This window comes from Macaca nemestrina, chromosome 12 (genome assembly GCF_043159975.1).
Source record: "Macaca nemestrina isolate mMacNem1 chromosome 12, mMacNem.hap1, whole genome shotgun sequence".
NCBI lineage: Eukaryota > Metazoa > Chordata > Mammalia > Primates > Cercopithecidae > Macaca > Macaca nemestrina.
The window spans coordinates 8,628,784-8,653,852 of record NC_092136.1 but is presented as its reverse complement, the minus strand read 5'-3'; the positions used below and the strand labels follow the sequence as shown (position 1 = coordinate 8,653,852).

At 59.2% G+C, this 25,069-nt stretch overlaps 3 protein-coding genes across 32 annotated transcripts in view; 1 reads left to right on the top strand and 2 right to left on the bottom strand.

Annotated features, from left to right (window-relative positions):
• Positions 1 to 1,779: 1,779 nt before the first annotated feature.
• LOC105469591 (adaptor related protein complex 5 subunit beta 1) lies at positions 1,780 to 4,983 on the bottom strand. The gene is made up of 2 exons (XM_011720847.3): positions 4,602 to 4,983; positions 1,780 to 4,502 (listed from the first exon to the last, which is right to left on the bottom strand). Exons 1-2 carry the CDS (start codon positions 4,749 to 4,751, stop codon positions 2,016 to 2,018), a joined length of 2,637 nt encoding a protein of 878 aa, XP_011719149.2. The 5' UTR covers positions 4,752 to 4,983; the 3' UTR covers positions 1,780 to 2,015.
• A 6,215-nt stretch (positions 4,984 to 11,198) lies between these two features.
• Positions 11,199 to 21,632, top strand: LOC105469595 (ovo like transcriptional repressor 1). Of its 4 annotated transcripts, none has more exons than XM_011720864.3 (4): positions 11,199 to 11,599; positions 18,424 to 18,641; positions 18,931 to 19,120; positions 19,438 to 21,632. In XM_011720864.3, the coding sequence occupies exons 1-4, from the start codon at positions 11,500 to 11,502 to the stop codon at positions 19,731 to 19,733; spliced, it is 804 nt and encodes a 267-aa protein (XP_011719166.1). In that variant the 5' UTR covers positions 11,199 to 11,499; the 3' UTR covers positions 19,734 to 21,632. The 4 variants fall into 4 exon arrangements, with proteins under 4 accessions (XP_011719166.1, XP_011719165.1, XP_024644811.1 ...); XM_011720863.3 differs by having other exon boundaries at positions 11,210 to 11,662; XM_024789043.2 differs by having other exon boundaries at positions 11,501 to 11,599; positions 18,428 to 18,641.
• LOC105469592 (golgin subfamily A member 6-like protein 22) overlaps positions 20,405 to 25,069 on the bottom strand; it is a 41,464-nt gene continuing 36,799 nt past the window's right edge. For 23 of the 27 annotated variants that reach the window (XR_011610481.1, XM_071074271.1, XM_071074255.1 and 20 more), the window contains one exon: positions 20,405 to 23,676. The gene's annotated coding sequence lies outside the window, so the exon portion shown is untranslated. The remainder of the gene's footprint in view (positions 23,677 to 25,069) is intronic. The other 4 variants (XM_024789034.2, XM_071074267.1, XM_071074270.1 and 1 more) reach the window with 2 other exon arrangements.

The window sequence follows — 25,069 nt, the reverse complement described above, 5'->3', positions numbered from 1 at the left end:
CCTATTAACAGTCCCACTGTCCCAGGCCGGTTTTTTGTTTTTTGGGTTTTTTTTTTTTTTTTTTTTTGAGACAGAGCCTCGCTGCCGCCCAGGCTGGAGTGCAGTGGCGTGATCTTGGCTCACTGCAACTTCCGCCTCCCGGGTTCAAGCAATTCCCCTGCCTCACCCTCCCAAGTAGCTGGAATTATAGGTGCCCACCACTATGCCCGGCTGATTTTTCTATTTTTATTAGAGACAGGGTTTCGCCATGTTGGCCAGATTGATCTCGAACTCCTGGCCTCAGGTGATCCACTCACCTCAGCCTCTCAAAGTGCTGAGATTACAGGCATGAGCCACCACACCCAGCTCAGGCCCGTCTTTCCTCTCCTAGCCTGCCCCAGTCAGAAGGATCAGGAGGTAAAGCTGGCCCATGGGGAACCTGTGGCTGGGAGCCCATGAGGCAGGGGCAGCAGAAGGTGGCAGAGAGGGTTGGACCTCTGTGACCCTGGCTGTCTGCTCTGATGGCATGGTAATGGAAACCTGCTACCAGATGACAAAACACTATTACCAAACAGCTGGGTGACCTTAGGAAAATCACTCAACCGCTCCTGCCTACAGATTTCCTCACCTGCGGGGCCCTGCAGAGCTGTTGCAAGGATGAAATGAGGCAACGTACATGTGCCTGGCAGCAGAGCTGACCCCACACAGCTCAATCCTCAGTGTTGGCATGTTTGGGGAAAAAAAACAACTAGAGGAACTAGTTCTTCTTACCTGGGAAGATTCCTAAGCACAAATTAGATTTCTTAGGGGCTGAGATTAGAAAAAGCTTAGTCTCAGCTCCTAGACCTTATTAGCAGGCCCTTCCTAGAGCTGGCTCTAATCGGCATAGCTTGGGAAGCTCTCTTCCTGGGGAAGAAACCACCTAGCCACTGCGGCCTTTCTGTTTCTGGCTTAGGTCCACTGGCCTGCCTGGCGTGAGCTCCCTGGGGCAGGGAGCCTGCAAACCTTGGGAGTGGAGAAGCGCTGGCTTGGCCGGGTGTGGTGGCTCACACCAGTAATCCCAACACTTGGGTGAGGCTGAGGCAGGAGAGTCGCTTAAGCCCAGGAGTTCGAGACCAGCCTAGGAAACGGGGAGATCCTGTCTGCAAACAATACAGTGGTGACTCACACCTGTAGTCCCAGCTACTCAGGAGGCCAGCTGAGATGGGAGGATCACCTGAGCCTGGGAGGCAGAGGCTGCAATGATCCCTAATCGCACCACTGCACTCCAGAGCCAGAGTGAGATCCTGTCTTTAACCTCCCCCAAAAACAAAGAAAGAAAAGTACTGTCTGATAGGTCAGGAGGTCCACACTAGCTCCAGCCTCCTTCCTAAATCACTGGGAGGCCTTGGGCAAGGCCAGACCCTCTCTGGGAAGCAGAAAGGAGATTTTCCCCCTGCCTCCTGGGCAGGGATTGTGGAGAACGCTAGTGCGTCTGGGTGAGAAGGCACTCTGCAGCTCTGCAGTGCTGGGTTCTGTCTGGAAGCCTTCTCAGGGCCTATGACCCTGCTACGGTTTGAATGTTTGTCCCCTCCCACACTCATGTTGAAATGTAATTGCCACTGTAACAGTGTAAGATTAGACCCTAAGAGGTGGTCAGGCCACGAGGACTCTGCCCTCCTGTGTGAACTCAGGCTGTTATCTTGGGAATGGGTTCGCTCTCCCCTCACTCCTGCCATTCTGTCCAATGTCATGGGATGATGCAGAAGGGTCCTCACTAGGCTCCGGGCCCTCAACTGTGGACTTACCAGCCTCCAGAGCTCTGAGCCAATACATTCCTGTTTATTATAACTTACCCAGTCTCAGGTATCTTGCTAAAGCAGCAAAAACAGACTAAGACAGACCCTCACCCCCATGAGCCTGCTCCCAACCGGGGCCCAAAAGAAAACAAGCCAGCGAGGGCACTGGGGAATGCAGGGTTTTGGGGAAAGAGCTACAGGAGTGTGCCTTGGCCCCCACAAGGGCCACAGTCCTGCCCCCACCTGGTCTCCCGGGGCTCAGAGAGCAGCCGCCAGCCCACGGAGGTAGTCCCCCGCCAGGGGCAGCACAGCCCAGTCATCAGTCCGCAGGGCCACAGGCACTCCGTCTGCCAGGGCCGCCTCTAGCCGCAGCAGCAGCTTTGAGTTCGGGGGCAGGTGGATCGCTACATAGTAGCTGGTAGGGGGCTGGGCCACCACCACGAAAGGCTCCAGGTGGTGGGACACCAAGCCCTCCAGGCCCTGTGGCCCAAGTGGACACCACACACGACTCTCGGCACCCTCTGGCAGGCAGGAATCCCAGAGCTCCTCAAAGAAACCCAGCCCAGCACCCCCTGGGGGCTTCGGGAAAGGCAGAAAGAGGTCGGCAAAGTTGACGAACAGGGGTGGCAAGTGGGCATGGCACGTGAGACCAGTGGATGTGGTGTAAAGGGCGTGGACATCCAGCCGTGCGGGGGCCGGGCATCGGGGCTGCAGCGGCAGGAGCAGAGGGCGGGCAGGGCGACCAGGACACAGGCAGGGCACATGGACAGCCTCCAGGGGTGCATACAGCTGCCCTTCTACACGGAAGCGCAGCTCCAGAGAGTAGATGGGCTCCAGCGCCTCCGGCTGGAGCTTCAGCACTGGGAGTGGGCCCTTGACCCCATGGGACCCCACGCTCAGCCGTACCAGGGCCGGGGCCTCCTGCACCATCAGTGCTGCCACAAAGCCCTGGTTCTCGGCCACCAGTGAAGAGGCCAGTGCAGGTGGGGCAAGCGAGGGGCCCAGGGCCACCCCCAACTTGGGTCCAGCCAGGTGTGCCAGGAGGATGTAGTAGAGACGGGCATGGTCACGCCCATCGGGGTCCTCCAGCTGCCTGGCCAGCACCTGCAGCAAGTCAACCAGGCCACCCCTCACCCCTGCCCGCAGCAGCGCCCGGCAGACCCGCAGTAGGCCCTGCTGTAGGTCCCAGTTCGTGCAGTGGGCAGCTGCGGCCTGTAGAAAGTTGAGAGTAGCACTCTGGGCATCTCCATCTGCCACCTTTGCCAGCATTTTCAGGTGCCAGCAAAGAGCTTCATCCCTGCCCGGCCTGGACACCACCTCCTGCCGCAACACCACCTTCAGGGGCTCCCTCAGCTCAGAGTCCACCTGATCCAAGAAGTCCACAAAGTGGGAAGCCAGCATGGGCCGGACTCGGTATAGCTGGGCCAGTCCGTGGATCAAGGGGGTCAGCACTGTAGGTTGCCCAGCCAGGCAGCGGGTCACCAGATATGAGGCCTGGAAGCAGACAGTGGCCAAGGCCCGGGGGCCCTCATCCAGGGCTGCCCGCTGCCGCAAGCCGGCCAGCAGCTCTTCCAGGTAGTGCCGTGGGCTTGGAAGCTGGCCTTTCTCCTCTTCTTCATCCTCAGCACAGAGCAGGCATAGCAAATGCAGGCGGGCCAGGAGAGCCATCGGGTCATGCAGGAGACTGGGCAGGAGACCACGGCATAGCTGAGGCCCTAGCAGCAGTGGGGCAGCCTCCTCACCTTCGGGACCCAGCGGCCAGTTCTCAGGGAAGCTCAGGAGGCAGTGCAGGTAAAAGAGATGGGTGGGCGGAGGCAGAGCAGGGTGCTGGGCAGCCAAGGTGAGCCGGCGGAGCAGCAGTGCTTCATCCTGGGCTGTGAACAGGGCCTCACCAAAGGCCGCCTTGAGGGCAAGCACGGCGTGCAGCAGTGTCAGCTGTGCTGTGCCTAGCAGCCGTACCAGCTGCGGCTTGAAGAGTGCGGGTGGCTGTCCCTGCAGACCCCGCAGGGCCCAGCCCAGCAGCCACAGGAGCTGGGCCTGGGCCACAGGAGTGAGCAGATAGGAGGTGTCCAGGAGCTGGATCACCGCAGCCCGCAGCTCCCGCGCCTCCTCAGGGCTGTGCTCTCGTGCTGTAAGACTACGCTCCCCCTCTCCCTCCTCAGCTGCCGGCCAGCTGGGTGCTTGGGGCTGAAGGCGTCCATCGCCCTCCTCCACTAGTGTCCAATCCCAGGGACCACCCCCAGTTGGGGAGACCTTATCCGTGAGCAGTCCCCCTAGGCCAGCCCCAACCCGGGACTGGAGCACCAAGGTGTTGCGCAAAGCAAGGGCCAGCAGCAGGCTGATTGGCTGGACGGGGCCTTCCTGCCCCAGCAGGCCCCGTAGCAGCCCCAGGGAGCCCCCCAGCAGCCCGGGCTTGCAGCTCTCTAGCTCTCGCAGGCACTCGCAGGCGGTGGCCTGCAAGGGGCGCTGTTCCGAGGCGGGGACAAAGCCTCGCCCCAGATCGCTGCCTGCGGCCAGGCCGAGCAGTAGGGGCAGGAGCCGGCAGGAGGCGCCCGAGGTGGGGCCCAGCGCGCCGCCCGCCGCCAGGGCTGTGGTGGCCGCCAGCAGCAGGGGCCGACGGAGAGCTGAGGGCCGCGGGGGTAGGAGGACCAAGGTGTCCAACAAGGAGGTGGCGGCCACCTCGGCCGCAGAGACGTCGGGCCACAGCTGGGCAGGGTACTCCAAGCTCAGGGCCAGCAGGGAAACCTGGATAGGGGATTAGGAGGCAATCACGAAGATGAGGTTCAGGACGCGGCGGGCTGGGGTGACTCTGCGGGCAGGGGCAGGGGACGCGTGGGGGCCTACCTTGGTCTGCTCGCTCAGCTTCTCACTCCTCAGGTCGCCCAGCAGGTCCCGACCCAAATCCTCCCCCTCGGGACCTGCCATGAAGGCGGACGGGCTGGCCCGGAAGGCCCCCAAGCGCTGGGCCCAGGCGTCCCGGCTCAGGGGCCCCATCGTGAGGCGCGCGGGCCCCTGCGCAGGGAGAGGGACCCTCAGGCAGCAGCCACCAGGAGCGCGGGCCCGCCGCCAACCCCGAGGGGCTACGGTCACTCCCGGCCGCCGCGCAGATGCCGACGGGACCCGCGCCCGGCTCCCACGGTGACACCAGGGCTCTCAGGGCCGACGCCGGGGCCCCCGCGGGTCGGGACAGGAGCAGGGCGAGGGAGGGTGCGTGCCGAGAGCTCGTTAGGCCGCCGCCCTCCAGCCCGCGGCCCGCACCGAAACCACAGCGCCACCCCGGCCCCCGGCGCCCGCGGTAACGGGCCGCGCTCGCCGCCTGACTCAGCCGCCGCGGGCGCTCAGGCCGGCCGGCTCCTTCCGGGCTGGCGGCGCGGGGCGGGGCGCAGCGCGGGGGCGGCCAAGGCCCGGCGGGGTGGGGTGGGGCGGGGCGTAACGGGGCCACCGCCTCCCGCAGGTGCCGACTCGCCGGTTTCGCGGGGGCTGACTAACTGTCCCGCCGTGTAGGCCCCCTTCCCCGAAACCGCCTCAGGCCCAGGCAGGAAAGGCGGAGGGGAGTGGGTAGGGGCGGCGGAGCGGGGTGGGCCTGGGCCCCCGATGCCGGGTCCCGCGGCGCAGGGCTGCGATCCCGCGGCCCTCGGCGGACAGCGGCCCGGCCCCACCAGCGCCCGCCAAGCCGCGCAGGGCGGCGGCCAGCGCGCCCCCCGCCGGCGCCCGGGCGCACCACACCCTGCGCCAGATGCGCGGCCCCGGGGGGCGTGGGTGCGGGTCCTGGGGCTCCCGGAGTGGCCGCTGGGGGTGAGCAAGCTGCGGTCGCAGGGCGCCCGCAGGAAGAGCGCCCCAGCTGAACCGGTCCGGCGGGCGCCGCAGGGCTTGGCTTCGCTTCCCTGACGCCTGCCTGGGCCCCCCGCCCGCTCGGCTTGGGGGCGAGGAGCCGGCGCCGCGGTTGCGGCCCGCCAGGAGCTGCTGACCTTTGTTTGCCCGAGGCCGCGCTGGCGGCCCGCAGGGGTCGTGACGGCGACGGTGGGGCAGGGCCCTAAGTCGAAAACAACGGGATCCATACTCGGGAAGTGCGGGCTGTCAGGGCCTGGCCGGTCACGGGGCTCGAGGCATGCCTAGCGATGGGGAAAACAGGCCCGGGAGGAGGGCGGCCTTGCCAACCGAGACCTGGGGCCAAGCAGGGCCGGAACTCAGCACTCTCGACTTCAGTGGGCTGGATTCTGGCTGTTTGGGGGCATTCGGGGGTCTGGGCCGCCGCCTCTCCTAGGCCAGAGGCCCAGGTTACAGGTGCCCCACAGACCACCGGTTTTCCAGGGCACAGAACCGCCGGCGCCCAAACCCCACCACCCACCTCTAGCTCTAATTAGCCGCTTTGAAGATGAAACAGGCCTGAGCCCCCATGCAAGCCACTGCCAACTGGCCTCTCCCTACCCCATCCTGCTCCAGATGGGAGGTGGTGGAGAGTTGAGGGGTGGAGAGTGCCAAAAAGGAGGCTGTCTGGGTGCCCTCGGGGATGGAGAGATAGGGACCCACCCGGAGGGACAGGTCCAGCCAGAAGGCCCGGTCCCGGCTCCTCTAGGCCCTGGCTCCACAGTTGACTCACAGGCGGCAGCCCCAAACCACTTCCCTCTAGGTGCCTCAGTTTCCCCATCTATAAAATGTGAGTGATAACTCCCACCCAAGAGGCTGTGGGGTGAGGCAGCCTGGCTAATTAAACCCAAGATGAAAGAGGGCAGGATGAGAGCAGCCCTGGGGAGGGGAGGCAGCCTGCAGTAGGAGCCAGTCTGGTTTCCCTGTCTGAGCCCAGAGGGTGCTGGTAACTGCACATCCCCGGCCCTCACCACCCTCACGGTGAGGCAGGAATGATTATTAAACCCCTCGCAGAGTTGAGGAGACAGGCTTCCAAGGGTCAGGAGGCCTGACACTGGCTCTGGCCCCGGCTCAGCCTCTGACAGCGTGGCCTCTGCACACCTCCTGCCTGAGTGTTGGCTCCTTGAGGCTGAGGGTCTGGAGGGAGGGAACCCACTTGTGGTCTCCAATGCTGCAATGGACGAATCTGCATGGACTGACTGAGGCTCACAGCACTCAAGTACCGAGGGTGGGTACCAGATGAGGAAAGGGAAGCCCACAGAGGTGCGGTCACTCAGTCACAGAGCCCCTCAGAGGTGAAGCCTCGACTTTCACAAACAGCCCCTTGTTGCATCTGACCTGGTCCTCCCCCTACACCAGGTACCCTTGGCCCTCTTGGGTGTCCAGGTCCCTGGGTGGGCCCTGTTCTCACCTGTCTGTTCCCCTATGGGCGGGTGGTGCTGGCTCTGTCCCTGGCAAAGCCAAGCATGGAGCTGAGCTCAGACTGTCATCAGACTCACCCTCGACATCAACATGCCAGCCGAGGGCCCAGGTGTGGGCCACTGCCGGATGCTGAGCTGGGAATTCCCCACTCCATGCCCTGTCTCATTTCTCCTCCTGCTGAGTTTCTGTCCTCCCCATGCAGCCCAGTTATGGGCAGACACTAGACACAAGGCTTGGAAAAGGGAAAGTCAGTTTCCCAAGGGTTCTGAGCCTCAGTTTTCTCATCTGTAAAATCGGGCTACAACAAACACACCCTCGCGGGCCTGGCTGCTGGAGATACAGGAAGGCTTAGGAAAGAACGAGTCGATAGGCAAAGTCATGGAGATAGAGCAGATAGTGGGTGCTGGGCCACGGAGAGGGGAGACACAGTGACAGCTAATGAGTACAGGGTTTTCTTTGGGGCGATGAAAATGTTCTGAGATTTAGTGGTGCTGGTTGTACAGCTCTGTGAGGTTACTAAAAACCAGTGAATTGTACATTTTATAAAAGGGTGAATTTGATGGTATATGAATTCTATCTAAATAAAGCTATTTAAAATGGCATTTAAAAAGGGGTCCCACACCAGACCAGCAGAGGCACAAAAAGTAAAAATAAAAAGGGGCCGGGCACGGTGGCGCAAGCCTGTAATCCCAGCACTTTGGGAGGCCGAGACGGGTGGATCACGAGGTCAGGAGATCGAGACCATCCTGGCTAACACGGAGAAACCCCGTCTCTACTAAAAAATACAAAAAACTAGCCGGGCGAGGTGGCGGGCGCCTGTAGTCCCAGCTACTCAGGAGGCTGAGGCAGGAGAATGGCGTGAACCCGGGAGGCGGAGCTTGCAGTGAGCTGAGATCCGGCCAGTGCACTCCAGCCTGGGCGACAGAGCGAGACTCCGTCTCAAAAAAAAATAATAATAATAAAAAAATAAAAAATAAAAAATAAAAAAAATACAAAGGGGTCCCTCAAGTTCAGAACTTGCAGTGGTGGGGAGGAGAACCAACAATAAACAAGGAAGACAAAACAAAATGCCACAGAGTGAAAATTGTGGCAAAGAAAATAGGATAGTGGGACAGAGGTGGCGGGGGACAAGGATTTAGTTGGGGTGGATGGAGAGGCCCCTCAGAAGAGGGGACATTTGGTTGAAACCTGAATGAAGAAAGGTGGCCAGTAATCCAGTAGGGAAATGTGTTCCAGGCAGAAGGAGCATCAGGAGGAGGGCCAGATCTGGGAACAGGCCAAGGCTTGTTCAGGGGACGCAGGAGACAGCAGTGTGACTGGCATACAGGGACCCAGCTGGAAGGGAATTGGGAGGTCAGGGGCGGCCCCAGCACGCCAGGCCTCAGCCTCTTATTCCAGCTGCAGTGAAGCCACTGGAGGGTATGAGCCGAGGAGAGGCCTGGCCTGGGTTTTAACAGCACCTCGTGTGGCCCACCTGCCTCTCCAACCTCAGCTCCCCTGCCCTTTCTTCCCCTCACCACACAGCCAAGTTGCATTTGGGTTCGTGGCACACACACTAGACTCACTCCTGCTTTGTGGCCTTGGCATCAGCTGTTCCTTCTGCTGGTCATTGTCTTCTCTGCTCTGCACAGCTGGCTCCTCCCTCTCATTCAGGCCTCAGCACCCCTACCTGCCACCATCACATTCTCTTGCCAAATGTTTTGTTTGCGTCTTATGCTTATGCTTACTTGTTTCCTTATTTGTTTGCCTTGCTTTGTAGAATCTCAGTGCCTGGCACAGCAGGTTCTCAGAAATTAAGGGATGAATTTAGGGATGAATGAATGCCATGTAGCTGGCACTGTGCTGCTAGATGAACAGAGATATGCTGCTAGATGTGAACAGAGCAGAGGGCGCCAGCCTTCATGGCACTCACAGTTCAACTACGTTTCCCCGCCGTCACATACATCGTCTGTCTCCTGAGCTGCCCAAGAAGACAGCCACACCACACACTGCGGCCTGTGGGTCAAACCTAACCCACAAAGATGTTTTGTTGGACCCATTCCATGTTTTAAATTTTTTTTATTAGCTGGGTGTGGTAGTAAACACCTGTAGTCCCAGCTACTCAGGAGGCTGAGGCAGGAGGATCACTTGAGCCCAGTAATTCAAGATTGCACCACTGTGCTCCAGCCCAGGTGACCTAGTGAGACCCCAACTCTTAAAATTATTTTAAAAATAAAAAAATTGAGCTAACATTTAAAAATTAAGTCAGTTTCACTTACAAATCTGGACTTCTGGCTTCTCTTGGAAAATGGAAAGCTGTGGCCACGTGAGGTTTGTGCACCTGAATGACAGGATTGTGGCTGCCTTTCAGATAGGCACATTCTCTCCAGTTCCCACCCACTCTGTTCTCCCCCTGACCACCAGGGTCAGTTGTCTTTTGTCACTGAATTTGTAGTATTGTCTTCCTGTATCTGTGTCTCTACCAAAAGTTGGACTGTGAAAGGTGAATGGGTCACGGGAATCAAGAAAAGAGGATATTCATTCATTCAACAAACATTTATTGATAACCCACTTTGTGCCAGGCACAGCTGGGGATATAGCAGTAGACAACACTGCCTCCCACCTCGGGCCCCATTCCACACCCTGTAACCACACCTTGTGCAGGGAGGGGTTCCCTTGGCCGGCTTCACTTTATTTACCCAGTGTCCTGTCCTTCTGGACACTGGAGTTGCTCCCCTGATGGGGAAGACTGCACCTTGTGTCTAGGGACATCTGTGAAGACTTCACCATAGTATCCACCGAGCACCCACTGTGTACCAGCCCATCAGGGGGTGGCACAACAAAACTGCTCAATCAATACTTGTTGAACGAATGAACTAACTGCACCTCTCTCCTGGACAGAGAGTGGTTTAAGGTTGTTTCTCCTGGATTCACCTCAAAAGATAGGCACATACCAGGTGTTCACTTAATGTCAGTTGAACTCAAAGGTCTGGCTGGGATCAGAGTGGAGGTCACAGCCCTTGGAAAGGCAGGGGAAGAGGCAAACGCGCACGCCCCATCCCTGCCCTTAAGTAGGTCAGCGAGTGAGGGAAGCCCAGCCAACCCCAAAGTGTCACGATGGGATGGGAGCGTGGGCTTCATGGAGGCCTCTGAGGAGCGGGGGCCTCCCTCCACATGGGCCTGGGGCCTGAGGAGAGTATGAAGAGTGGCTGGGGGCGCGGGTCCCAGGCTGAACCTCAGCCCAGGGCAGGCCGTGGTTAGGAAGCTCTCCGCGGTGGCCGTAGCAGGTCAAAGGCGGCTGGGCCTTTCCCGGTCTGAGGTCCCCAGCCCTCCGCACTCCACCAGCCTGGCTGCACCTGAAATCCACCCATTTGGGACAAGGAGAGTTTTTGAGGGTGCATAAGTCCCAGTGGCCAAGACGTGGGGGTCTGTCGGGCTCTCGGCGCACTCCGCGCAGTTGAAGCCACTTCCTCCGTGAAGGCTTCAGGGCAGAACGCGGGTTCTCTGCCGGGTACTCGGTCGCGCGGTCCGCGCCTCCCCACACACCGGCCGGGGACGCTCCTGCGGCCCTGCGTGCCTTTTCGCACGAAGCCGGCGCCCAGCAAACACCCACCGGCTGAGCCACGAGTTGCTCAGCCAGGCCTTTGGGATCCCACGCCGCCTGGGCCCAGGCCCGGTTCAACAAGTGCGGACCGGGCCGCCCGTTCCCGCCCGGCGGCTTCGCGCCTCCCCAGGAGCCTCGGGCGCGCCGGGTTGGGCCGGCCCCAGTTGGACGAGTTTCGTGTCATCACCCGCGGAGCGTGCCAGCGCCGGTGCAAATAACGTTGCCCCCTCCCTCCGAAACCCCTGTTTGCAAACGCCGGTACGCCTGGCTGGGAGGTCCCGCTGGAGCCGGGCCCGCTGGGCAGCCAGGGGCAGAGTGCCCGACGCCCGCCCCCCGCCCTGCCCGGACGCCCCGCCCGGGCCGCGAGGCCACCTCACCCGCAGCGGAATGGAAACCGGTTCGACAGGTAACAAATAGGTGGGTTGTCACCGTTATTTCCCAACGCATGCGCCGTCGCTCCCCAGGCCACTCCAAGCTAATTAGATCAGATCACCGCCCCCCACCCCCCCGTCCCAGCCACCAACACACACCGCCGCGAGCCAATAAAGCGTCAACCCGTCCGTCCGGCTCGCACTTTAAGACTTCCCGAGCGGCCGCGGGGACGCCAGTCGAGCCGGGAGACGCTTACCTGCCGCTTCCCGGTGCACCTGGCCTCAAGGGACCTCGTTTGCAGGGAAGACGGCGACACTCTGCGGAGTTGGAACCGGCGCGCGCCGTCCGGGCTCGGACCTTCCCCGGAACGTAGGGGCGCCTTAGCGACTCCTTCCCTGCTGTGCCCCGTTCCCGGCGTTCAGCCCGGCCCCGCAAAGGTGGGACGGTTCCCGGCTTCAGTTACGGAAGCGGCCCGTGTCCAGCGACGAGGGTTCGAAAATGCCCCGCGCGTTCCTGGTGAAGAAGCCGTGCGTCTCCACGTGCAAGAGGAACTGGAGCGAGCTCCCAGACGAGGAGCGCGGCGAGATCTACGTGCCAGGTGAGGCAGCCGCCCTCCGGCCTGGGACGCCCGCCACGGCGTCGAGGCTGCGGGCGGGCGCAGGTAGGTCCGCGGAGCCGGACGGCAGGCGCCGTGTGGGCTCCGGGGCTGAATGCGGCCGCGGCCCAGGCTGGGTGGGCCCGCGGCTCCCGACCCGGGGCACAGGGGGCGGGGGCGGGGCCGGCGGAAGAGCGCCGGTGGGGGCGGGGGCTGCATGGTGGAAGCGGAGCCGCTCCCAGAGTATAGGGGGCGCGGAACCGCTTACCCCCACCCCCTGAACCGCGGCACAGAGGAGGCAGTGGGGTGTGTCACCGCTCAGGCGACCCTCGGCTCCGACGTCGTAAATCCAGAAAACCGGGATTTGCATGAGGCGGGAGGAGGGCACTGGAGCGATGCCACTTTGGGGGGCGGGGAGCGAGCTGGAGTTTCGGCCGAGATTTGTGTTAAAAGACTCTGAGCTCCAGCCGCTCGCACAGGTCCTTCCTCCTCCCCGACAACACTGGTGGCCGGGTCGGAGTGAGGGTCGAGCCGGTGGGGGGTGTGGGCCCCCAAATTTTCGTGGGGCTCCGGCTCCTGGTCCCGCGCAGTGCGCCGAGACGGTAGGGCAGGCGCCCGCTGCGCCCCTCTTGCCCTTAAAGCAGAGGTGGGATCGGGTCTCACGTCTGCTAGAAACGCACTTCCTTCACCTTGGCGGAGGACACAATTGCATAGAAAGCAGCTGAAGGGAGCCCACCCCACAGCGGGGGGCCAGGCCCGGGGAAGCTGGTGTACCCAGTTATTTTTGGCAAACGCCTAGACAGCGTCGACTGTGAATGAGTAACCCGAGTTGCTTCTTCCTCCAGCGGCATCTTCCCCTGAACGCCCCAAGAACACTCCTATCCCTTCTGTCCTCCCCAACCCCCAACAAAGTCTTTGGTCTGGAGAAAGCCTGCTTCCTTCCGAGCGCCCCCTCCCCAGGCCGTGGGGGCGGGGCGGGGACGCTCTGAACGCCCAGCCCAGCCCCTCCGAGGGGGGAGGGGGGAGTAATTAACCAACTGACTTTGACCCTTGATCTGCAGACTCCCTGGCACCGCCCCAGGCCTTGTAGGAAAGTGGGGAAATGCGGGCAGCAGTGAGGGGCCCTGTGAGGGCTCTTGCTCAGTTTCCCTCCTGAATCAGCTGTTGAAGACAGTGTGGTGAGGTCTTTGTGGCCTGTGGTGCTGGCAGGATGTTTCACAGCTTAACCTGATCTCAAGGGGACCCCTCTTTCACAGTTCCTTAAAACAAGGGAATGTGCCAGAAGACCCTGATAACCCCATTGGGGAAACTGAGGCAAAAAGGGACGTGAGTGGCCTTCTCACCTGTGGCAGATTAGGGTGTGGGCTCAGGATTCTGTTTATAGCTTCTTGTTTGGCCACCATCCCTGGTGAACTGGCTGGTTCTCTACCTGGGGGTTTGTGGGGGCACGCACAGGGCCGGAGCCCCCTCCCCGCTCGGCCCTCCGCCCTCACCTATGTTTGACTTGCTGCTTAGCTGCTCCTTGGAATCTGATAAACTGAACTTGGACCGTGGTAAAGGTGAGCTGAACTCCGAGCCAGGCTCAGTGTGCTGTTATTTTTTTTTTTTTTTTTTTTTCTTGAGACAGAGTCTTGCTCTGTCGCCCAGGCTGGAGTGCAGTGGCCGGATCTCAGCTCACTGCAAGCTCCGCCTCCCGGGTTCACGCCATTCTCCTGCCTCAGCCTCCCGAGTAGCTGGACTACAGGCGCCCACCACCGCGCCCGGCTAATTTTTTGTATTTTTTAGTAGAGACGGGGTTTCACCGTGTTAACCAGGATGGTCTCGATCTCCTGACCTCGTGATCCGCCTGTCTCGGCCTCCCAAAGTGCTGGGATTACAGGCTTGAGCCACCGCGCCCGGCCTGTGCTGTTATTTTTAGTTTTATTTCACATCCCAATCAGTAACAGATCATGTGTTGACTTTTACAAAGAACAAAGAAATTCCGTTTGTTGAAATCATTGACTTCTTCGTGTCCTAGCGATTTTCTCCACCACAGTTCTAGTGGCCACAGTGGAAGTGGCAGGGGAGACTTATGCCCCAGGGGCTGTCCCATCAGGTGCAGGGGAGGGCCTCTGGGTGGTCCGGGCCACCGGCTGCCACTGTCCAGGTGAGGGAGACCTGCCGGCTTCTCTGTAGGCTCCTCCAGGATGTGTGACGGGAGTCCAATCTCAAGGATGAAGAGAGAATTTGTCCTCATCTCTCTGGCAAGGAGAGAATCCTGTGGGTCAAGTAAAGGGTAGAAGATAGAGAACTTAATTTTACCTCTGAAAGCCATGTGGCCCACTGAAGAGTTTTCCCAGAGTTTTTGGCAATGAGAAAGGGAGTGTCCGCAGTCCACGCTCGGGTGCCTCAGATGGCTGGAGAGTGGGGGTGTGTTTTGTGCTGGCCTGTCCCCTGGCGGGGCCATTCCATCACCAGCCAACCATGACCCCAGAGCCAGCTGGGCACGTTTCCGTTCGCCTCACAGATTCCTGGAACGTTGTGACCAGCTAAGCGTTGACCCTATTTCCAGTGGAGGGCCCAGGAACGTGGGAGTGTTTGAGTTCTGACCTTGCTGCCAGGTTCCTCTGAGACCCTCAAAGCCTCCCAGAGACCACCTGGAAGGGGAAGGTTTTACTGGCCAGAGGTGCTGGGCCCCAGCCCAACAGCACTGATTCCAGGGCCCGAGTTTGACAATCACATCAGCCTCTCTCCCCCAGGTAGAGTTCTAGAGCTTCTCACTCCCAGGGCAGAATCTTGCCCCTGGGAAGAGGTGAAGACAGCTCCATGCATGCGCCCTGGAGACTTGAAAGGATTACTGGCTAGGAAGCCACCTTGAGCCACCGCCCCCCCCACAACTGCCCTCCCCTCGCCTTCCTTTGTTATGTCAATATTGACTTGGAGTGACAGGGAGTAATGCCTGGTTCCTTGAGGATAAACCCAGGCACCTGTACCCAGGGGGTAAATTCTACCTCCTGGACTGACCAGGGAAGGGCTCCAGGAACAGGGTTGAAGCTGGTTCTCCCAACCCCCCAGCAGAGCCCCACCCCCTGCTGAGTGAAATCTCCAGGTCAGAAGGCACCTGAGGACAGACTGGAAGCTGGAGTCAAGGAGCATCCCAGGGCCTCTTCCAGGCTTCCCAGCCTCCCCTCTGTCACTGGGCTGGCCACGGTCTGCTCTGCCACTAGCCTGGTGGACACTCGAGCTCAGGGAGGCCAGCAAGCTGGGCGGTGGGACACTGGAGCTTCCTTCAAGGAATGCGGCCCAGCCTGGCTCTACCGCTAGGTAGTGTGGGCACTTGGGCAGGTCTCTTTCCAGCTGGTCAGGAAGGCTGAGAGTGAGCTTTGGGGCCCGAGGATGCGTCGGGGGTGAGGATGGGGAGAGCTCCAGCCTCCGATGGGATGGTTACCCTGTAGTGGTTCCTTGGCCGTGTTTGGCAGCGAAGGAGATGTTTGCTGTGCTTGCCAGGGAGTGGGGCTGGGAGAGCGGACAGCCACACAGTGGATAGAGACAGAGGAGCAGGATGGGCCTGGGCAGCCAGCTAGCTGAGACTCCTACCTGTCCGCCGGGATCCTGTCACCCAGGCTGCTAGGCTGTCTGTGCTGAGCTTGGGTGTCCTGAGGCGGAAACCTGGCAGAGGATTTGTCCTGGAAAGAACAGGTGAGGGCAAGTCCTTTGGCCGCAGGGAGGATGGCGAGGGAAGCTGGCCATGGGTGAAGTCGGGGCTCCTTTGTATCATCGGCCATTTCAGCAAGTCCTGGATGGAGTCCCACAGGGACACTGGGCCTGTGCCCGGCTGGGTGGGGGCTGCCACAGGAAGCACTGCCCCCACTGTTCTGGGCGGGCACCCTGGCGGGAGGTCCAAGGCACAGTTTTAACTTCTTTGTGGATACCCAGTGAAAAGTGGTTGGGAAAGAGGGAAAATATACTGTCTGAAGGAACTTCTGGAAGTTCACAGTGGGAACAGAAAGAGCAGAGACTGGCCCATGCGTTTCTGGGCTGGCCTGCCTCTGGCTGGTGCTGGGTCCTTTTGGATGATTTGCTAGCTGACCTACAGGGAACAGAGGAGATGGGCACGGGGGCACCAGCCCTTCCTGATAAGGGTGTAAGGCTGCTGAAAAGCAGCTGCACTGTGCTGACATGCCGTCTCACCTTCAGAACTGGGCTGACCCCCATGTTCCGGGGCAGCACCCATGTGGTCAGCGGGGCCCAGGAGGGGGTCATCCTTGCATCTGCTTCATTTGCTCTCTCCAGACAGCCAGGGACAGGCCTCATGCCCAACATCTGGGCCAACAGCTTTCCATCCAAGAGATGGAGGACTTACAGAGGCTAAGGCAGGAGACAGGCCTCGATGGGCAACTGCCCTGGACACGGTTCCTCGGTGTCCGTGCCTCTGCTCTGGGCCTGGCCCTAAACATTGTCCAGGTAGAGGCAAGTTGGGCTAGCAGGAGGGGACCCATAAGCCCCCAGGCAGTAGGAAGAGGGCCAGGCTAGTTTGGCCTTGCCATACTCCACAGCTGTGGGTGGGTGATGAGTGGTCACAGCGCCACCGCCTTGCCGGAAACATCTAATTAGGGACAGAGAGCACCACAAGCAGGGCCCAACCAGTTCTGCTTCCTGCCTCCTGCCACTCAGCGACACTCAGTGCCAGGTGGCACGCCAGTGCGCACTCCCTGTGCGTGTGGCCACAGGAGGGACATGCTCATGGGGGTGGCAGGGAGACAGGTTTGGCAGGGTGGGTGGGATGAGGCAAACATCCCCACCCTGGCGGCGGGTGGCCGCCCGTCCAGCCTCCTCTGCCCCTCCCTCACGGTGGAGGTGGACCAGAGAGCCAAAGCAGGCAGGCCCACTCTCCCTGGCCCCGGTCTCCCAGCACCAGCTCGGCCAGGTTTGTGTGGAACAGCAGAGGCGGGCAAAGGACACAGGTCTACCTCCCAAATGCATGGATCTCAGGACCCTGACCATGAGCCTTCCCTCTGGTGGAGCAGAACAGCCCAGAGCAGCCACCGTTGTGGGCTCAGCCCGTCCCTCATCTGCTGTCTCCTGCTGTGGTGCGGCTGGGGGACCTCGCTCACATCATCCAGTACTGACAGGCAGAGGTGGGTAGGGGTTGCTGTTTGTCTCCACCTGGATTGAGAAATGGAAAATGTCATCCAGCTTTGAATTCTCAGCCAAGGTCTCCAATAGCTGGTGAGCCTGCATGAGAAGCTCACCATCGCCCCTGCCCACCCCCAGCCAGACAGCTCCTGTGGCAGGGGAACAAGCCGGGGTAGACAGCCAGACCCCGACACTCAGGCTCAGAGAGAGGTGCAATGCCAGCCCAGAGGCCAGGCCTGGGCCAGGCGCTGGTGAATCAACCCTAGGAATGAGGTGGCCCATTAAAGGCCCCCGGACAGACGGACGCCAGTGCCTGCAGGACGGGTTCTGGGCGGCGGCGGGCGCATTCTTCTCTCTCAGACCTTTGTTGTGTTTTGAGGGGGCGAGGGCTGGGGCCTCTCCCGAAACTTCAGCACTGTCAAACGCACCCTTGCTCCACAACCACATTCCTCTGCTTCCCCCACGTCCCTGTCCTCTGGGAGAAGAGGTGAGGGCAGCAGCCCTCCTGCCTGGGCCCTTGCCCGTTCTCTGCCTCGCCGACTGCGGGGCGGCAGGGTGCACAGGGCCATGCTCCTGCTTCTGCAATCCCACATCAGCCTCCCTCAGAAGCTCGCTCATCCTGTAGGTCATAGGCCCCTGGTGATTTTTCCTTCTGAAGTTTGGAGGATGTCCTTAGCTTACGGGTTTCAAGTACTGAGCTCAGGCTCTTTGGAAGAAAAATATTAAGTTGAAAAATTTGCCCCAGCTCTGTTGGCTTTGAGAATTGTCTCTCTGTGTCCCTCAAGAGTGCTCTCTTTCTGGTCGTCTGTAGTCAGCACCGGGCTTAGGGTCTGAAGCCAAGCCTCCCTGGCCCGCTCAGTGTGAGGTGCCTGCCGTGGGGCGTGGCTGCATCCAAGGGCTGCCAGGTATCGGTGCTGCCGCTGCTGAGGGAGCCCAGCCCGACATGCCCCAGCGAGTGGTCCTGCCGAGGGGGAGGGTTGCATAAGCCTGGGCAGGCCACCGAGACTGTTAGGCTGCATCCACCTGCAGCTCCCTGACCTCCTCCCTGTTCCACCCACCTGGCCTGTTTCCCCGCAGAGCTGGGACCAGCTGGGAGTGGAGAGCCTGGAGCCCTGGGCTACAACAGCAGGGACCGGCCTGCTGGGGTGGGGGTGGGAGGCAGGGCTAGGACCACCCACACCCCCAAGACCAGCAGCCAAATCTGTCGGAGGAGAGGCCTGGAGCGGCCCAGACCACCGGGGACCATTCTGATGCAGCTCCAAGAGCTGTCCCTGGGCAGAAGGTCTCCACTGGCTCATGTTCAAAGCCAGGGTGCAGGAAGGGGGTTCGGCCACAGAGGGCTCTGGCTCCCAGTGCCCTTTGTCCCTGTAGGAGAGTGGATGAGGCCTGGAATTCAGAGGGACTGGCCCAGGTGGGGCAGGCAGACAACTCCAGAGGGATAATTGGCAGGACAATTCGGTCCTCCCAGTTCCGCTAAGACACAAATTACTCAGCGGGCAGTGGCGCTTGGCTGGCATCACCTGCAATTACCTTAATAGGGCAGGAGGGCGGTACAGCAGTGGTGGTCGGGGCAGCCCCGCTCTGCCACACGTCTGCGATGGGAGGGACGGAGTCTCCAGGTTCCAGCCATCTCATGGATAGGGAAGCTTCCAGAAACCCCGCTGGATCCTTTCTTCTCTACCAAGCCCCTCACCTGTGTGTTCTCTCCCCAGTCAGCCTGGGCTTCTGCCCACCACAACCCTACCGGGAGCCGGAGCCCTCTGTGGCCGAACCCCCTTCCTGCCCCCTGGCTTTGAACATGAGCCTTCGAGACTCTAGCTACAGTGTGGCCCCTGGGCCCTGTGTGGTGGCCCAGCTGCCCTCTGAAGACATGGGACCCTTGACAGACCCCCAGAGCAGAGACCATGGCTTCCTGCGCACCAAGATGAAGGTAATGCCACTCACGCTGTCTCTGAGGGCCAGGGGCGTGCGTGTAGACCTGTGTCCAGCTCGTAAGACATGGCACAAATGAGATGTAGGCAGAGACTGACCTGGGACCTGGGCCAAGGTTTCTGCAGAGGAGTGCCGATCTCCGGGCAGATGGCACAGAGCTGTGGCCTCTGGGAGGTGGGCACCACCCTCCTCAGGGGCACTGGGGGCTGGCATCCACGTCTTCCCAGTCTGCCAGCCTGTGGCCCCGACTTCTGGAGGTCTGTCAGCAATGCTGTCCTCACCCACAGGTGACCCTTGGGGACAGTCCCAGTGGAGATCTGTTCACCTGCCACATCTGCCAGAAGGCCTTCACCTACCAGCGCATGCTGAACCGCCACATGAAGTGTCACAACGACGTCAAGAGGCACCTCTGCACGTACTGCGGGAAGGGCTTCAATGACACTTTCGACCTCAAGAGACACGTCCGAACTCACACTGGTAAGCAGAAGCCCGTGGCTGGGAGAAGCACGCCAGATCCACCCGGCTGCGGCCGTGCGGGAAAAGCCCAGCACCCCCGCTCTCCCTCGGTGACGGGCAGCCTGGGAGGGCATCCCGGAGCTCAGGGCCCAAGTCCTCCTGAGCTCATCAGTTAGGAGTTTTGATTTGAGAGTCACTCGGGAAATTGGTGTTGGACAGGCCTCCGTCCATCCCTTGGCCCGAGAGGCAGGGGTCCTGTCCTTTCTGTGTCCAGAAGCAGCTGACAGCCTCCCAAGTCCCTGCCAGGTCTCTGATGCTGGCCCCTGTCCTCCCCGCAGGCGTGCGGCCCTACAAGTGCAGCCTGTGTGACAAGGCCTTCACGCAGCGCTGCTCTCTGGAGTCTCACCTCAAGAAGATCCACGGCGTGCAGCAGAAGTATGCGTACAAGGAGCGGCGGGCCAAGCTGTACGTGTGTGAGGAGTGTGGCTGCACATCTGAGAGCCAGGAGGGCCACGTCCTGCACCTGAAGGAGCACCACCCTGACAGCCCACTGCTGCGCAAGACCTCCAAGAAGGTGGCCGTGGCACTACAGAACACTGTCACTTCCTTGCTGCAGGGCAGCCCCCACCTGTGAGTAGCTCGAGCCCTGGGGGTGCTCCCAGAGGCCCTGAGAGGGTCCAGGGTTGCCTCCCAGCTGCCTGGCCAGCCCACCCTCCTGCGACCTCTCACCCGAACACCAGTGATCAGGACTGGAGCCCCTGTGCCTTGGTCTCCCTTCTGGGCACACGTGCTCACTCAGGCCCAGCAATGACCTCTGCTCATTTTTGCATTTTTGACTTATGGTCTGAGGCTGCTCTGAGCCTGGGAAGATGTGCCTATGTCTGGAGAAGGGATGAGGCCAAGGCTGCCTTCAATTAGAAGCAGCCGCCCACAGAGATAGGCACTGTGTGCCTGGCAGCAGGACTTCCTACCCAGAGGAAATTCGAGCTAGGATCCCACTGCCCCCGCCTCTCAGCACAGGGCAGGGGCTGCAGGTCCCCAGTGGACAGCAGAGTCAAAAGCACTGGCAAAGGGCACCTCTGCAAACAACCGCGGTGGGGGCTGGCAGCGAATCCCCCACCTGGCAGGGCTTCCTCTAATGCTCAGGGTTCTGGAGGGCTCTGTCCTTCCGGCAAGGAGAGGCACACATGTGTGCCCAGCCATGTGTGTGTGCGTGTGCTTGTGTGTATGCACTGCTCTGTGTGCGCGTGCATGTGCACGCACAGGAAGCCTTTCCACATATCACCTCATTTCTAAGAAATAAACTGCAAGGTGCCAAGAAGGTTTTATTTCCTTTTTTTTTTTTTAAAGATGACAAATGTACAGATGTTAATATATTTTTGGTGCCAATGGCGATGTTTTTAAGAGCGGGACGGAGCTGGCTTTTCTCCATTCCCATGCGCTTCTATTTATCCTGGACATTTCAAACCTCCTCTGTGCCTTGGCTCTGGGCAGGGGCTGCCCCAGCCCACCCCTATTCTTTGTACGTGCTGAGACAGTCACTGGAAGATCTTCCTCCAGCGGTGCCCTGGATGGCTGCTCCTGCAAACAGCACGTGGCATCTTCTGCTCTTCCCTCCAGGCTCTGCCCTGCACATCCTGTCAAGGCAAGCCCCAGTGACCTGGAGAGCTGGCCTGATGCTGAGGGTGTGGCCTTCTGGGGCTTTAAGGGGCAGCAGGTGGGACGAATGACGATGTCCATCCACTACCTGAAGCACTAGGACACTCTTGCAGGGCCAGGCTGGAAGGCCGGCCCTTTTCTTGGTTGAGTCAAAAGCCCTAGCACAATGGCAAAAAATGGGACAGAATGACGACCAGCACCTCAGAAACTTCCAGAGGAAGGAGAGGATTTGATGGCTATCAAATTGTATCTGTTGCCTTTTTTCTGACTTTTTCACCTGGCCAGGCTGGCGTTTGGAGTGCCTGTGGGGAGAGCCATCCTGGCTGGCTGGCTGGCTGGCTGGCTGGCTGGCTCCCTTGCTGCAGCTGGGAAAGGGATTCTGGGTATAAAGGGGTGTGTGTCTTGTGGGCCAAACGGAAAGACAGGCAGGGGTCAGAGCCAGCCTGCCAGAGGCAAAGGCAAAAGTGGTCCCCAGAACACAGCCAGCGGGGCAGCCCCTTAAAGCCAAACCCCACCCGAAGCAGAACCACTTTGGCCTCCCCTGCGCAAAATGGGTAGTGTCTACACCTCCCTGGGCTCAGGCTCAAGCCCAGCCCTGGGCTGACCTAAGAGGAAAGCGCCTTCCTGGACTGCCCTCTGAAATGTGTATAGATTGATTCTAAAAACTCTTGTTTCACTTGACTTTAGAGTGTCTGGGGAGCTGCCATATTCTGAAAGTTACATAGCACACAATAATGTTATCTGGAAGCTCTGTTTTTGTTTACATTTCTGTATCCCTGGGTTGACTGCCAATCCGAGGCCGTCATGAAGCTCTGTGTTGTCTGTTTTATTTTATAACCTTCCTCTCAACTATTAAAATTAGAGATCTAATGTTTTCTGTGTTTTGGATGTTTTTGTCTTATGGGTCCCTTTTTCCCCATGCAGAGAAGTAATCGAAACGATTGACGCATTCTTATCCAAACCTTTCCTCGTTTCGGTCACCAGGGGCGCCCTGGTCAAGACAAGAGCCTGGCCCAGATAGCTTAAGTGACCTGCCCAGGGCCTTGGACAGTCACTGCCTGCTGAGTCCTGGTTCAGCATTCACTGCTCTCGGCAGTGGCAGCAGCGGGGTCCCCTGGGCTCCGTCCATCTGCCTCATACCACCCTGCATCCTGACTGGTGGCCTCTGCCAGGCTGAGACCACCAGGCTTTATGTAGTCACCCAGGGACCCAGTCTTGGCCTATCAGGAACCCCCCCCAGGGTTAGACCACAGGAGGAGCCACAGTCCCAAAAAGAGGGTGCAAAGCTCACATCACTTGCGGTCAGACACTTAGGGACAGCCACACTCTGTGTCCACACACCTAGGGACGGCCACACCTCTGCCCACGCACCTAGGGACAGCCACACTCTGCATCCAGGCACCTAGGGACAGCCACGCTCTGCATCCACGCACCTAGGAATGGCCACACCTGTGTCCATGCACCTAGGGACGGCCACACCTATGTCCATGCACCAAGGGACGGCCACACCTGTGTCCATGCACCAAGGGATGGCCACACCTATGTCCAGGCACCTAGGGACGGCCGCACCTGCACAGCACTTGTGCTGTGCCAGGCACACTCAGAAGTGTGTTACGTGTATTGGCTCACTTGACTCAACTCGCTTCGGAGGCAGGTTCTGTGACCACCCCCACCCTGGTAGAGTGAATTTGGGCAGCTGACACAGTGTCTCACGACTGATCAGCAGTGGAGCTAGGATGCTACCCGCCCGGCCTGGCCCAGGGTCTGCTCAGTAACACTGCTCATGCTATGGATGGAGAAAGCAGGAGGGGACGTAGGGTCCCTCTAGGAAATTCAAACTAGGAGGAAATCTGGAGCTTGCCTGGCTTTCCCTGTCGCTTACCATGATTGCTCTGGGAGACTGATCTCTTTGGGGCCCCTGGTCCCTGAGTCCCAATTTGTGCTTTTCCACCATGGCCTGGCCAGATGGATAAGAAAGCTACAGGCCTGGGACACTGGTCTTGTTCCAGGAGGCGTGAGAAGGGTTGGTACCAGGCGCTGTGAGGTGAGGGAAGGCACCCTTTTCCAAGGTTCCCTGTAGTCCGCCCACAGGACTCAAAAGGGCCCTAACCCGTCTTCTGTCTCTAAATAGCTGGGCATGAAGGATTTATCTTATCTAGAGAGAACTCTCTGTGAAAGGCCAACTAAATCCCATTTCCTATCCCAAGACATGCAGCCCCGTTGTTGGGAGCCCAGGGGACTGCCCACCACATGAACTTCAGGAGGCAGCACATGCCTCCAGGAAGCCGGGGCAGTGGAGGGGTGGAAGAGGCTCCCTCTGAGCCTCTGCACTTCCTCCCACGCCTCAGATGAGCTCAGGTGGGTGCTGTGCCCTGTGTCACCCAGACGAACTCTTCCCTAGCAGGGCGGGGCCAGTCACATTTCCGGCCCAGAATATTCTCCAGGCTCTGTTGGATGGCGGCTGTGAGGGAAACGAGACGTGTACAGGGCTCTGCTGACTGGGAAAAGGAGAGGAGATTAACCCAGAACAAATGGTGTGGCCAAACTACAAACACTATGGAACCCAAAAGCAGTCTTTTGCATCAGAAAGAACAAAGGCTTCTTGGAAGAGGTGGGTCTGCAGCTGGGCTGGAAGAGCAGGAGGATGTGAGTAGAACAGAGGAGGAGGTGTTTCAGGGAAGGAAAGTGGGCTCAGACACCAGGGGAGAGGAGTGAAGCCAGGAGCGGGGTGGAAGGCGTCCCTGTTTCCACTAAAGCCGATGCCTCTTCATTCAGCCAGTCACACCGTAGGCATTTTTTGAGTCCTGCCTAGGTGCCAGCGAGAACTGGTAACTATACAAGATTCTGAGACACAGGAGAGCTGGGGCACGTAGCCAGACGGCCTTATCAAGGATGAACGGAGAGTCCTATTTTTATACCTAAAAACAAAACAACCAAGTGCAGGGTGGGAAAAACAACAGTAAGTGCCATTAAGATTTATATTCTGGCCCGGTGCGGTGGCTCAAGCCTGTAATCCCAGCACTTTGGGAGGCCGAGACGGGTGGATCACGAGGTCAGGAGATCGAGACCATCCTGGCTAATGCGGTGAAACCCCGTCTCTACTAAAAAATACAAAAAACTAGCCGGGTGAGTTGGCGGGCACCTGTAATCCCAGCTACTCGGGAGGCTGAGGCAGGAGAATGGCGTAAACCCGGGAGGCGGAGCTTGCAGTGAGCTGAGATCCGGCCACTGCACTCCAGCCTGGGCGACAGAGCGAGACTCCGTCTCAAAAAAAAAAAAAAAAAGATTTATATTCTATCTTGGAATATTTTCCAATATATATATTTTTTGAGATGGAGTTTCACTCATGTCGCCCAGGCTGGAGTGCAGTGGCGTGATCTCAACTTACTCCAACCTCTGGCTCCCAGGGTTCAAGTTACTCTCCTGTCTCAGCCTCCCGAGTAGCAGGGATTACAGGCACCCACCACCACACCCGATTAACTTTTTGTATTTTTAGTAGAGACAGGGTTTCACCATGTTCGCCAGGCTGGTCTCGAACTCCTGACCTCAGGTAATCCACCCATCTTGGCCTCCCAAAGTGCTGGGATTACAGGTGTGAGCCACTGTTCCCTGCTCCATTTTTTTAATAGTGAATATATATTATTTTTACAATCAGAACAAAAAGTTATAAAACAATTTAGGTTTTTTCAGTGACTTGAAGTTCAACAGGTCAACAGGAAAATGGGGAAGTCCCTTCCCCCACCACCCAAAAAAGAGCTAATGATGGCTGAGAGTGGTGGCTCACAGCTGTAATCCCAAAACTCTCGGAAGCCAAGGCAGGAGGATCGCTTGAGCCCAGGAGTTAGAGGCAAGCCTGGGCAACATAGGGAGCTCCTGTCTCTACAAAAAAAAAAAAAAAAAATTACAATTAGGCGGGGTGTGGTGGCTCATGCCTGTAATCCCAGCACTTTGGGAGGCTGAGGCGGGTGGATCTCCTGAGGTCAGGAGTTCCAGACCAGCCTGGCCAACATGGCAAAACCCTGTCTCTACGAAAAATACAGAAATCTGCCGGGCATGGTGGCACACTCCTGTAATCCCAGCTACTCAGGAGGCTGAGGCAGGAGAATCGCTTGAACCTGGAGACAGAGGTTGCAGTGAGCTGAGATCGAGCCACTGCACTCTAGTCAGGGTGACAGAGCAAGACTTTGTCTCCAAAAAAAAAAAAAAAAAAAAAGCTGGGCATGGTAGCATATTCCTCTAGTCTCAGCTACTCCCAGGGCTAAGGTGGGAAAATCGCTTGAGCCTGGGTGGTCAAGACTGCAGTAAACCGAG

What these genes read in the sequence shown, in the direction of transcription:
- LOC105469591 (XM_011720847.3), bottom strand. Translation starts at nt 4,751, where the DNA reads ATGGGGCCCCTGAGCCGGGACGCCTGGGCCCAGCGCTTGGGGGCCTTC. An exon ending in AGCTGAGCGAGCAGACCAAG is followed by an intron (nt 4,503 to 4,601) that starts GTAGGCCCCCAC and finishes TCCCCTATCCAG; the next exon opens with GTTTCCCTGCTGGCCCTGAG.
- LOC105469595 (XM_011720863.3), top strand. Translation starts at nt 11,500, where the DNA reads ATGCCCCGCGCGTTCCTGGTGAAGAAGCCGTGCGTCTCCACGTGCAAG. An exon ending in TCCTGCGCACCAAGATGAAG is followed by an intron (nt 18,642 to 18,930) that starts GTAATGCCACTC and finishes CCTCACCCACAG; the next exon opens with GTGACCCTTGGGGACAGTCC. An exon ending in ACACGTCCGAACTCACACTG is followed by an intron (nt 19,121 to 19,437) that starts GTAAGCAGAAGC and finishes TCCTCCCCGCAG; the next exon opens with GCGTGCGGCCCTACAAGTGC.